This window comes from Carassius carassius, chromosome 29 (genome assembly GCF_963082965.1).
Source record: "Carassius carassius chromosome 29, fCarCar2.1, whole genome shotgun sequence".
Classification (NCBI taxonomy): domain Eukaryota; kingdom Metazoa; phylum Chordata; class Actinopteri; order Cypriniformes; family Cyprinidae; genus Carassius; species Carassius carassius.
The window spans coordinates 3,565,525-3,579,535 of record NC_081783.1 but is presented as its reverse complement, the minus strand read 5'-3'; the positions used below and the strand labels follow the sequence as shown (position 1 = coordinate 3,579,535).

General features: G+C 40.7%; 1 protein-coding gene across 4 annotated transcripts in view; it reads left to right on the top strand.

Annotated features, from left to right (window-relative positions):
• Positions 1-13,477, top strand: part of cplx2b (complexin 2b) — a 31,073-nt gene extending 17,596 nt beyond the window's left edge. For all 4 annotated transcript variants that reach the window (XM_059516650.1, XM_059516652.1, XM_059516649.1 and 1 more), the window contains exons 3-4: positions 10,941-11,116; positions 13,015-13,477. In XM_059516650.1, the coding sequence (XP_059372633.1) occupies positions 10,941-11,116; positions 13,015-13,212 (374 nt within the window). In that variant the 3' untranslated portion in view covers positions 13,213-13,477. The remainder of the gene's footprint in view (positions 1-10,940; positions 11,117-13,014) is intronic.
• The last annotated feature ends 534 nt before the right edge of the window (positions 13,478-14,011 follow it).

Genomic DNA, 14,011 nt, shown 5'->3' with positions numbered 1-14,011 from the left:
CAGAACAAGTAGCTCCACTCACCATTGTCAAAGCACTACCTCACTGGGTGAGATTGGATAACACTGGGAAAACGTACCCGGTCCGCTTGGAGCCGGGACGCTGCGGAAGCCCCATCCTTCCCGAAGGAGGTCTCGGAGGCAAATACACATATAGCATCCGTTTAGGAGTATACGGAGAAATTTGAGGTGATTAAAACCCTCTTGGGAAGGCAGAAGTCTGCCGGGGAAACACGGGCTCTAAGGCTATACCGTGGACTATACACATATGAGTACCGCTTAGGTCTCAATATGGAACCCACCCTTCCATGGTTCTCACGGATTCATCATGAAGGTCTGGCGCCTTCATGTTCCGCCGCGTCCAGCTGCTTAGGGTGATAGAGGATCTCAACAGGGTCTACAATACGGACACTCTGGAGTGGTTTAAGCAAGCCGACACTAACCGGGGCCTCTCAGTGCCACTACCCATTTAAGGTGAGAACACAGGAGGATACCGGCTCTACACGAAGGCTATAGAACCTAGCGAACGTGTTAGGGGTCGCCCAGCCCGCAGCTCTACAAATATCTGTCAGCGAGGCACCACGAGCCAGCGCCCAGGAGGATGCAACACTTCTAGTTGAGTGAGCTCGCAACCTGAACGGGCAGGGCACATCCTGAGCCTGATAAGCCAGGGTGGGCCATCCTCTGCTTAGAGACGGCACTCCCCTTCTGCCGGCCTCCGTAACAGACAAAGAGCTGGTCTGAGGTCCTGAAGCTTTGTGTCCGGTCTACGTAGCACCTTAATGCTCGGACGGGACAAAGAAAAGCCAGGGCTGGGTCTGCCTCCTCCAGGGGCAGCACTTGCAGGTTCACCACTTGGTCTTTGAAGGGTGTAGTGGGAACCTTGGGCACGTAGCCAGGCCGGGGCCTCAGGATTACCTGGGAGTCAGCCGGCCCAAACTGTAGGCACGAATCGTCGACCGAAAATGCATGCAGGTCCCCTACCCTCTTGATGGAGGCCAGTGCAAGCAGGAGCAGAGTTTTCAATGAAAGAAACTTTAGCTCAACTGAATGCAAAGGCTCGAATGGGCCCTGCTGTAGTGATTTAAGCACTAGAGACAGGTCCCAAGAGGGTATACGGGGGGCCGGGAAGGATTTAACCTCCTGGCCCCTCTAAGGAACCTGACGATGAGGTCATGCTTACCCAGAGACTTCCCATTCTAGAGTATTGGAGCATTGCTCGAGACAGCTCGTCGGCTGTACGATTGAGCAGGCCTGGAAAGTGAATGGCACGAAGTGACCTCAGAACCTTCTGACTCCAAAGGAGGAGGTGGCGAGCGAGTTGCGACATGCGACGGAAGCGCAGACCACCTTGTCGGTTGATGTACGCAACAGTCGCAGTGTTGTCCGTTCAGACCAGCACCTCTAGGCAATTGATGTGCCACTGCAGCTGCGGGCCCGTCCAAACCGCTGAGACTGCATGCCCGTTGTACGTGGCCCCCCAGTCGGTGGTGGAGGCATCCGTGTAAACCACAGCATGCCTGGAGATCTGCTCTAGGGGCACCCCTGCCCGGAGAAATGCAAGATCTGACTACGGAGTGAGGGTTTGGCGACAGGCCGGTGTGACTTGGACCGGGTGAGTGCCGCGCTTTCACGCCCACCTTGGGACTCGGCCATAAAGCCAGTGCTGGAGCGGTCTCATATGTAATAGGCCGAGCGGTGTAAGTGTCGCCGCGGCCGCCATATGCCCCAGGAGCCTCTGAAAGAGTTTCAGTGGGACCGCTGTCCTGCTCTTGAACGTATTCAAGCAGGCTAGCACCGACCGCGCACGTTCCTCTGTGAGGCGTGCTGTCTGTTCGACCGAATCCAACTCCATATCGAGAAAAGAGATCCTCCATGGGAGTTTGCTCTTTTCCGAGCTGAACTGAAGGCCCAACAGACTCAGGTGCCGGAGCACCACATCCCTGTGCTCGCACAACTGATCTCGAGATTGTGCTAGTATCAGCCAATCGTCTAAGTAGTCGAAAATGCGAACACCCTGCTCTCTGAGAGGAACGAGAGCTGCCTCCGTGACTTTCGTAAAGACACGGGGAGACCGGGACAGCCTGCAGGGCAGGACCTTGTACTGATATGCCAGTCCTTCGAACGCAAACCGCAGAAAAGGTCTGTGGCGCGGAAGGATGGACAAATGAAAGTACACGTCCTTCAGGTCGATCGCTGCAAACCAATCTTGGGGGCGGACGCACCCAAAAATGCGTTTCTGTGTCAACATTTTGAATGGTAGCCGATGGAGGGCCCGATTCAAAACTCGCAGATCCAAGATCGGTCGTAACCCACCGCCTTTCTTGGGTACAATGAAGTACGGGCTGTGAAACCCCATCCTCATATCGGCTGGAGGGACCGGCTCTATCGCGTCCTTCGCCAGTAGGACTGCGATCCCTTCCGGGCGATCTGAATCGCATAGCCGAGGCTGATGGTTCGCAGAAGCCAGCGAGACGGGCTGGGTAGCGCTGACCAGGCACTTAAAAACCGTACAAGCGGGACCAGCGGAACCACAGCCGTACCCGCAGTGGGGCAGCAAGGTGGAACACAGGGACCCAACTCGGGCGGCTTGTGAGCAGGCCGGAGTGTGGTGCGAGTGAGGGGTGCAGGGCTCACCTGGTTCCACGGGTTGGCAGAGGGTGCGTGAGTAGGGCCTTTGTTGACGCTCTCGAACCGCCCGCTGCTGCCTTCTGGCGAAGGAGGAGGATGAGTGAGGTCCGGAGCTTGGCCGTCCGCAACTCTCCGTGCCCTCCTGGGACCCAGAGAGGGAGAAAACTGCTCTCCTGTCGAGATTTCCAGATTCTCTGCCTGCACCGCCATCGAGGGTGGTGAGGGAGGAGGAGCCCACCGGCCGGTTTCTGGCAGTAAAAGGTGCCGTCCACGACCTGGTGAGCTCGTCATGCACTTCCGGAAAGAAAGGCACTGGGGTGGGGCGCTGAGAACCAGCGCGCGCCACCCTGAGAAACCAATCATCCAGCCGCGAGGGCTCGGGACGCGGTGGAGGATTCCACTCGAGCCCTACCCTCTCGGCGGCCCGGGAAAGCATAGCTGACATTTCGGGGTCCGACTCAGGCCTTGCCACCATCCCAGAGGGCGGCCGCGCAGCTGAATCTTCATCCGACAGCTCTCCCTCCGATGCTGAGATCGACATCCGGTCGGGGGGAGGCCCACTGGACACCACTGGTACGCTCATTGTAGAGGGCCCAGTGCGTTCCGTGAGTTGCTCCACTGGATCGGAGGTGCAAGAGGAGCGGTGGTCCCCAGATGGTTGGTTCCCTGCGGGGTTTGCCACCACTGTAACCCTCAAACCATCCGCACTACTGCCGGAAGTGGTTCTCGTCTGTCGGCCGCCAGAACGAGTCCCAGATCGCGGCCGCGGCAGCGGGACTCCGCCCCCCTGAAGGTAGCGGAGCCTGGTTCGCAGCTCCGAGATGGTCATATTCCCGCAGTGAGAACATGACTCATCCACGAAAGCCACCTCAACGTGCTCGACGCCCAGACACGTGAGGCAGCGATCGTGACCATCACCCGTTGCCAGGTAACGACTGCACCCAGAAACGCACGGGTGAAACGGCATCCTTATAAGGACGATCCATCGTCTTTACAAAGACGCACACGTGAAGCTCTTTTAGAGAAATTTACTCTTTAGGAAATGCTCTTTTAGTGCTGAGGCGCACAGGGGAATTGGCCATTTGCAACACGACAGGGGTAATGCGGCCTGAAGTGTGCAATCCACTCGACACAGGAACGACCGCCGCTGAAGCGCCGTCTCGCCAACACACGAAGCTTCCGAGAGCGTGCTGAACTCGTAGTTCACAGCAGACACAGTTGAGCAGAGCGATACTAACGCTCGGCTCCGAAGCGAAAAGCTGGTATGCATTGCACCTGCTGCCCTCTTATACTCACGCAGTGATCAGCGGCAGCTGGATGCAATAATTGCATGCCAATTTGCATTGGCTCGTTTAGTTTACACTCGAAGTAGATTGGTCTATCGAAGCGATATCCCATATCCCATATGAAAGGGAACCAGGGTTACATACGTAACCTTAGACGTTTTTTATATTTATATATTTTTTGGGAATTAAATAATTAAGACATAATTATTTTAAAAGTATTTAGTAGTAATTATACCAGTTAATTTAAAGGGACAGTAGGGCAATTTAAGACAGTAAGGCAGCAATATGTTTTTGGAATTCATACATTTTTAACAATAACAAAGAAAAGTGCTTATTGATCTGTGTATAGTTTTATTTTATTTGGCATGCTGTTTGTATACGTTTATAGATTTGCCAATCCTATAATCACAAGTTTGTCTAAAAGTCACTGAGCCTCTAAATCAATTTTTATATTTTACATTTCGTATTAGTCCTATCTTACACACGTCCTTTTCTGTTACACTTGGATGAGGCCGAGACATCAGATCGAGACTATGAATTGTGTAACATAAAATGAAATATGAAAGAAATGTGCCTTGTGGCACTTTTAATATATCAAAAAAAGCTTTGATACAGTATGTAAATATGACCTGAATTTGATCCCAACCTCTAAAAATCTTTACCAAATGTGATTTTTTATTTTTATTTTTTCCTATTGTTTGGAGCATAGATCTTATAAACTAACATGGCTTAAGGTCTGCTTCGTAGCTCTGAGGTAATGGAGCATGATTTACTCATGAAAGTAATCCATTATTAAACACACTTTCCCTAGACTGATTTTCTCAACCCTTGCAAATTATTCAGAAGCATATAGAATTTCTTCAAGATCCCACAGAGGAGACTCTGCGTTCAACAGCCTGTAAAAAACAACCTTTATGTTTGTTGTCTGTTAGTGTTAAAAATACTTTTATTAAAAAAAAGATAGAAAACAGGAATAAAATTTAATAACAAATGTGCTTCAGAACAGCCCTGCTTGTTAACTCTGTCAAAAGCCGTAAACATTTTTGATCATCTTCACAACATTTTGCTTTTATGAATATCTGAACATGCAATATTGTCAAGAGAAAGAACCTCTGCTTTTAAATGTGTCATATCATGAAAATCTGACTTTTTCTGGTTTTAAGTGCTATAATCAGGTTCCCGGTGCATCTACCAACAAAGGAAATGTGAAAAAGATTAACCCAGTGACTTTGTTTTGGTAAGCCTTTTTCTGCAAGTGTCTGAGAAAACGAGCGCATCTGATTTCACTCCCCTGTTACGTGGCAAAGGGATCTCATTATAATATTACCGCCCCTTAATCTGTACATTTCCACCTACGGCACTGCCATTACGATTTTGCAGGGGACCACTGTGTACTAGCTATAATGCCATGGCGCAAGTTTGAGCAAAACATACTATCTGTTCTGTCTTTGGCTGCACAGACGAGCACAAAAACACTGTTTAGAGTCCCAGCCTCAGAGGAGACAACAGAGCAGATGATTTATTGATTCATTTACTGTATATTGCTGCTGCCACACAGATCTAAAATAAACATGCAATCTATTTCCCAGCTGTTCACCTTTACAGACATAACCGACTGTTTTTGTAACTCATGTGTGTTTTAATGTAAACTTGTGTGTGAATGAGAACTTAGTTTAGTACTCACATGCTGTGACAGCCGCTTTCTGTCCATGTGCACTCAGACAACCGCATATAAGAAGTTTAAACTAAAATGGTTTAAAACGCATGATTTCAGTGTGATTAAACATAAATAATCAGAACCACATGAAATGTTTTTTAGCAGGTATTTTGTTGGGTATTTTGAACTGAAACTTCCTGACTTGTTATTTCATTCAGTAAAGTTAGGGAGTTTTGTGTTATATGCAGTTATATGATGCTGCTAAAAAGAACATTATTTGGTGTTATGAAATATGTTTATGCGGTTCAAGGTAAAAAAAAACACATAATTTTCCACATACTGTACATTATTGGTTCTCCTCTATGCCCCACCTTCTGAAACACGTCGATTTTTACAAAGCTCATCGTTCTGAAAAGCGAGGTGTAGTGCCGGGCGGTATACCGGTTCATACCGAAAACCGGTGTATTTTTTCGTTACGGTATTCATTTTTAATATACCGCCATACCGATGTATTTAATTACTCAATGTTCGGAACGAACGTTGCGGCACCATTTCAGACAGACCCTTTACAATGTTGCACTTCTAAGCAGCGACTGCGAGGCATGGTGAGGGTAAACACAGCAGTGCTATGGTGTTACGTTAAAACACCTGTTTTACACATACTTCGTCTGCAGTGCGTATGCGTTGCGTATTTTTTTTACGCACTCATGTTAACGGATTCCAGTGTTCATACTTCACGAGGTTGCGGTCCGTCAGTGCGTTCCAGGAGCAGTGCGTCTGCAGCAGTGCAGCAATCGTTTAGGTACTGAGTCTATTTTTGCTGTGCTGCAGGCGCTGAATTAAAGTGACAGCGCATTGTTCGCAGGAAAAACGAACATGGATTGACACGGAAATGCAGTCATTTCACAATAAATGTATACTAACTAAAGCTGTTTCACACGCAACACATGGGTTTTTGGCTAGGTTTAAAACAAGAAAAAGAGCACTTTTAGATAAACAAGGAAAACAATATATATTCACTTTTATGGAGGCAGAAAACAAAGTTCATTAAGACCCGTGGGATTGCTTGTGATAAAGATTTAAATGCAAAAGGCACGAGACTGTTTCTGTCTGTGGTGTTTTAATTTTAAATATTTTAACAAGAAAAGTAGGATAATTTTTGTGTTTAAATGTTTTGCCGCTTGCTTGAGCAGCTTATTATACAAACCTAGAAGTAAAATGCATGAATAATGCATTGTTTATATTTATTTAGTTTAAACTAATGTCTATAACTATGAAAGATTTTTACTGTTCTGTGATAAGACTCAATGCTGAAAAAAAAAAAAAAAATTTTATATATATATATATATATATATATATATTTTTTTTTTTTACATGATATGAAATCAAAACCATGAACAAATGTTTTGTTTGTGGACTAAACAGACGCAGATCAGTAGCGGACTGCAAACGCGTCCTGTGTGAAAGCACAATGAGTCCATGCTGCGGACTGCAGGCGGAGTATGTGTGAAACAGGCGTTACAGGGAAGATGGATGCTGCAGAACTAGTAGAACATGACACAGAAGAACTTGTGCCAAAAAGAGGAGCCGGGTCTGTTGTTTGGAGGGTTTTTGGTTTCCAAAAATCCGACATCGAATAAACAACCATTTTATGCAAGTGTTGTCGGCTAAAATTGTCGCCAAAGACGGCAACACGAGCAATTTGCTCCAGCACCTTAGCCGCCAGCACGTCTTGGAATATCAACCAGCAGAAAATGCATTGTACACCTGATTATGCATGACGTCATAAACCATGACGTCATAAAACGTCATAAACCGGAAAACCGGCATAAAAAAAAAAAAAAAACACTAGCACTAGCATGGCGTCCAGCACTAGCAAGGTGTGCTCTGATTGGCCAGCTATCCAGTGCGTTGTTATTGGCCGAATACCTCAAGCGCGTGACGGAAATGTTATGCCCCTTAACATATTGTGATGCCCAATTACAAAAAAAACAAAAAAAAAACAATTATAAATCTGATATAAACTTGATTTCTAGTCCTGTCCTCTCTTGGAAGGCCAAACAAAGTAGTTTCACTTTCTCAATGAAACAGCATCACACACCGAGTCAAATATCATATGACCCCTTTAATGTTTAACAGTCAGGTTATTTACAAATGCATCGGTTTACATTTGAGATGGCTTGACTCTGTTTCTTCTTCGATGTGTTTTGATCCCGAGATTCAGTACTCTTTCAGAAGATGTGTAGTAGCGCCCCCTGCTGTAAAGTTAATAGCTTACGCGTTAAAGAGTTGATAGCTATTTATCCATGCTTGTGCTGGTGTAATTTTACGTGACATTATAAAAGGACATTACCTAAAATATCTCCAGATAGATACACTTACCAACTTATTAATCATTCTCCGATTCCTTTCTCTTTGTATAAGATATTTTATTCATTATGTTTGTTTTAGAGACTGTGTGAAACACTAGCAGTGCTTGTGTTATAAAAAATCAAGTGACCTATTTTACCACTACTACTTCTTTACTGTTATAAAAGGACTTAATTAATATGCTAATTTCCTAAGCTCTGATAATTCACATATCATTAAGAATTAGGCTGCTTCCAGAGATACTGGAATACAGCTCGGCCGCTGTGCCATCGTTATGCAGAGCCCAGATTTGCTCTTCCATCCATAACCATCACTGCTGTTCGTGCCAAGTGCTCTGATGTAAAGCCATGAAGTATCTGATAGAGGGATGCAGCTCTTTCGTTATGCTAACCATCCTCTGTGTGGCTTTAAACAGACTACATTCAGTGACTACATCTTACTTGAAGCTCTCAGGAACGGCAGTTGCAGTGTGTTTTTAGTACAATTAATGTGATGTGCAAATCTGAAGGATGTTTATTGGTATTTTTATTTAGTGTGTAAACATCCTGACAGGCCCCACAACAGAAGGTCAACCAGTGCTGTGAGTTTAGGGTGGAGCTGTCTGTTTAATCAACCAAAGGCAGTTTAAGTTAACCTAAGAATACAAAAAAAAATACAAAAAAGTTCTTCATCTCTATTTTATAGTAAAACGTCTTAATTGAATATCGTATATATATTGTGTTAGAAGATTATATTCAATTACTTAAATTAGGCATTTTTATTGGCAAATTGTTTCCTAAAAAACAAAAACATAAATCTTAATTAATTTAGTTTGTAAAAAAAAAATATATATATATATATATATATATATGTTATATTAAAAATAATAAATAATAATAAATACTGAGAAAAAATTCTTAACTAGTGTTTTCCAGGAATAAGTCCTGTAAAATAGATAAATATCTGAGAAGCTTATATTACATTTTTTTTATATTATATTACTTAAACTAGGTATTTTTTATTGGCAAATTGCTTCTTTAAAAAAGGTGGGTTAAAAAGTAATTAATAATAAATACAACAAAAATATGAATCTGTATTTTCCAATAAATACATATTAACATCCTGTAAAATATATATGTAAAGGATAAATATATAAAAACAAAAGGTAATATTAAATTACTCAGTGTTTTTTATTTTATTGAAAAAAAAGTCAATAAACCTCCATTAATTCAGTTTGTAAAAAAAATGCAACAGGGTAAAAAAGATATTAAATGACTCAATTTATATATATATTTGCAGGTTGTTAATTATCAGTCTGGCAGCTTTTGTTTACTGAGGGTTTACTATGGGCTTTGAATAGCCTGAGGCAACAGACACTAAAAGACCATATACAGCCCTGTGGACCATGGGAAACCTACATCTTGACATGATATGAGCTCTGTTATGTCAGCTCAAGCTGCCCTCGACACACACACACACACACACACAGATGGTTAAAGGCCACTTAAAGTGTACTTTGCCACTCCTTTTCTCTTCAGTGTCCGAGTGTCATACAGAAGCAATTAAACACTTGTGAAGAAAATGCGTAGGCCTTGACACTGGATTTCAAATGCACACTCATACATTATAAATGACTGCCATTAATAATGAATGAGTGTACACTTGCTTGTAGAGACACGTTGTGCACAGCCATTATGCAAATGATTAATGTCTTTCAGCAATAGTACAGCATTTGCAATCAAATCTAGCTGAGACTGTTTACATTAGTCTGTATGATTCTCAAATACAACTGTTTTTTGCATTTAATGGTTAGTGTATATCGAGATATATGCAAACACAGCCATTTCTTAAGAGCATGTATTGCTGCACTACCCATAAAGTTTGCTGAAAGCAAAACATGACGTAGAATACACAGCGTGATCGGTAGAGCTGCACCAATGAAACAGATGGCCGAGAGAGGAGTGGCACATGCATCATTGTGGAGGCTCTGTTTGCCTTTCTTCATTTTGGCTTCAGTATATCATCATATAAGGAGGTGTTCAGTCTCTTTTTAGAATTTGTGATTAAAATATAGAATTACATTAGCATTCAAAGTTTGGGGCTTTTAAAAGAAGTCTCTTAGTTCACTAAGGTTGTAAATAGTCTAATTGCAAAAAATGACTGTTCTATTTGAATATATTTTAAAATGTAATTTATTCCTGGGATGGCAAAGTATTCAATATTGAATACTAATTAATATTTTTGTCTAAACATTTTTATTTAATTTTTTTCTGGATCCTTTGTATACAAAGTTCAAAGTGTACAACATTTATTAAAAAATAAAATAAAAAAATAAAATGAAAAATTCACCTAAGAATGCTGCAAAACATTCTTAATTAGTATTTTTGTCTTGTTTTTGACTCAAAACGTGCTTTAAACAACATATACTGTACTTGAGAAGCTAAATACTGTAAGAAATAGCGTGATAACAGATATCTAAATATTTGTACTTGTATAACCAGATTGGCATTTTTTCTCTCTATTTTGTTACAATTAAATTTACTTCATTTTTTGTTTGATTGTTTTTTGAAGAAATTAATAAATTGATTTAGCCAGGCTGCTTTAAATATATTTTTATATTTATGTATGTATTTATTCATTTATTAATTAATTTTCTGTTCATGAATGAATAATGAAAAAAAGTAACCTTTAGAAAATATAGTATGGAATTTTTATTATGGAAAATATAGATTGGATTTTTAGACTTTTTTGTATATGCTTCTCTGAAACAGGACAAAAAAAATATATACATATTTTTTTACAGATATATTTTACAGTTTAAGAGGACTGTTTTCCACATGTTTTAAAAAAAATTAAATGAACAGAAAATTTAAAAAAGAAGAAGAAAGAAATAAAGACATCGAAATCTTTAACATTATGAAAAGAAAATCTGAGCCCAATCTTTTGAATGATAGTGTGACTAATATTTCAATATCAGGCAATGAAAACTGTTTATGATGTCTTTGCTCTTTATTGCACAGGGGCCACCAAAGACATGGGGAAGATGTTAGGAGGAGAGGAAGAGAAGGACCCTGATGCCCAGAAGAAAGAGGAAGAGAGGCAGGAGGCGCTCAGACAACAAGAAGAGGAGCGAAAGGCCAAACATGCTCGTATGGAGGCCGAGAGGGAAAAGGTCAGACAGGCCATTCGAGATAAGGTACGCTTTCCACATGTCCCGTTCACTTCAGCTCCTTTTGACCGCTGATTAGACTGAGACCACGACGCTTGACTGAACTGGTAAACATGGCAGCATTTGTTAATTGCTAATCAATTTCAAACTAAAGCAGGATGAAGCCATTTTACCTTGATGACAGGACTTAATGATTAATATATGTGTGGGAATAACACATCAAATCAAATCTCCATTACACTTTAATGAAATGTCACATTTGCAAGAGGTCTTAATGTCAGCTAATTACTGCTAATTGAACAGCTCCTTCTTAAGAGAGGAATGTAGCATTAGTGTAAGCCAGAAGTATAAAGTCATCACAGGATCATGAGAAGCACCTTAAGAGCATCTGGACACATTAAACTGAGAGCTTCGTGGGACTTTAAAGGGATAGTTATTGTGTCATTATTAATTCGCCCTCATGTCATTCCAAACATAACAGAAGATATTTTGAGAACTGTTTGTAACCAAACCATTTCGGTTCCCATCGACTTCCATTGTGTGGAAAAAAACATGCAATGGAAGTCAATGGGAACTGAAACAATTTGGTTACCAACATTCTTCAAAATATCTTATTTCATGTTCCGCATGATGAAAAATCCTACCCCTTCTATACACTTGTTCTTCCAAAGTCTTCCAGTTTTATGGAACATCACACACCAGCCACTCGTCATGTGACTATAATTACACAGAAAATGGAAAGGCCACACAATTAGTTAAATTCTACATTTTATTATTAGCTTTTCATCACCTCATGAACCCCAGTTTGGGAAAACTTGGAACTCGCCATAATGCAATGTTTAATGCACATTTTGATGTTGATAACAAAAAAATGTTAGGTCAAAAGTAATCTGAACGTATACTCATAATACATTACCTAATAAGTGTAGTCCAATAGATTGTTACAAACTAAAATTTACATTATGTAATTTGTAAATTGTAATGGATTACAATTTGTAAGTAATCTATCCAGCACTGCTAGCCACTGTAAAAATAACATTTTTGTGTATCATGATCCACCTGGACCTGATGAGAGATCCACCAATCAGAAAGGCTCCCAAATATCAGTCGATTTTTTGATTGGTTAAAGTTAATAGAGATTACCTCATATATATATATATATATATATATATATATATATATATATATATATATATATATATATATATATATATATATATATATATATATATAAATTATTTTTATTAATATTATTTTTGCACTTGGAGTGCACATGAAATCAGTGCCTATAAATGTGAGGATGAATAAATAATGACAGCATTTTCATTTTTGGGACAACTATACCTTTAAGGCATAAATAAATATGATATATAATGGCAACAGTTAAATCCTGCTACAAGATTAATGTTTTAATGTTTGAAGAAATCATGAATGTACATATGAATGTATGTGAAGTTTCAGTCTTGAAACACAGCAATGGTCTTAAAGTTCATAAATGAACCCAAAATAGGGCAACTGAGATATCACCATTTGATTAAAAAAAAAAAAGCAGCACAATTGTTTTCAACATTGATGATAATAATAAGTGTTTCTTACAGCAAATCAGCATATTCTAATATTTTCTGAAGGATCATGCGAGCGACACTGTAATAATGCTGAAAATTGATCTTTGAATAAATTACATTTAAAAAATGTCATATTCAAATATAATAATTTAAACAGCAATATTATTTCACAATATTATTTAAGTTTTATGATCAAATAGTAAAGTTTATTATATAGTATATTATATAATATATCATATAGCATTTTATTTATTTTATCCAAAAATAAATTCAGTAGAGCTATGAGGAATGACATCATTACAACATTTTCAATAGTCCACTACTCCTTTTCAACTTCATATTGTCTGTATGTTTCTATAGTATGGACTAAAGAAGAAAGAAGAGAAGGAGGCAGAGGAGAAAGCGGCTATGGAACAAGCATGCGAAGGCTCCTTGACTCGGCCCAAAAAGGCTATCCCAGCAGGCTGCGGGGCGGATGACGACGAGGACGAGGAGAGCATACTGGACACCGTCCTCAAATTCCTGCCCGGACCTCTACAGGACATGTTTAAAAAGTAACAGACACAAAGCTGTTCCTCAAGAAAGATGGGTGAGGGGGGATTTTTGCCAAACAGGTTCACTGCCTTGACGGAATTTTATGGATAGATACAAAAATCATAACCCGACAACGTTTGGTCTTTTCACTGCCATTCAGGTTCAGATTGTTTACACTTTCTATAGTGTTTGTTTACTGATCACCATGGCCTTAGGTCCTCAGCGGTCAGCCCCACCATAACAGCACACTGATGCTGGGAATATGATGCTTACTTAGATTGATTTATTTAAAACACAATGGGCTCAGAGCATTTTAAATCTTTCACAGAAGAATTGTCAGTGAATTGCAGAATGCAGCTGTATGCTTTCAGTAGTTGCATCTGATGAATCACGTTTGCATCAGTGAATTTGATGATATGTTGCCATATGTAAATATGGGAGATGCTGATATACTGTCTTAGATGTGCCACGTTAGACCACCTGAATGCTCAAATGGTTTGCAGCCTGGCAGTTCTCATTTATCTATTATTTATTTTGATTCTTTTTCTGTTTTTGTTAGTGTGAAATAGAACTTGAAATGACCACAAGTGTTATTCACTTTAGCCTTGCCAGCAAAAGATCAGGAAAAGCTCAGTAAGTGTCTCTGATAACCATTTTACAAACTGGACCAAATTCTCTATCCAAGTAAGAGATATTTTAGATCTCAAAACCATACAGTCAGTCAATGTTTCACAGCAAATTTATCATTTTCAAAGCATGCAGATTTGATCTTAGATCACTCACACACACAAGACAATCAGAAATTAAGTGGTCTCATACTAAA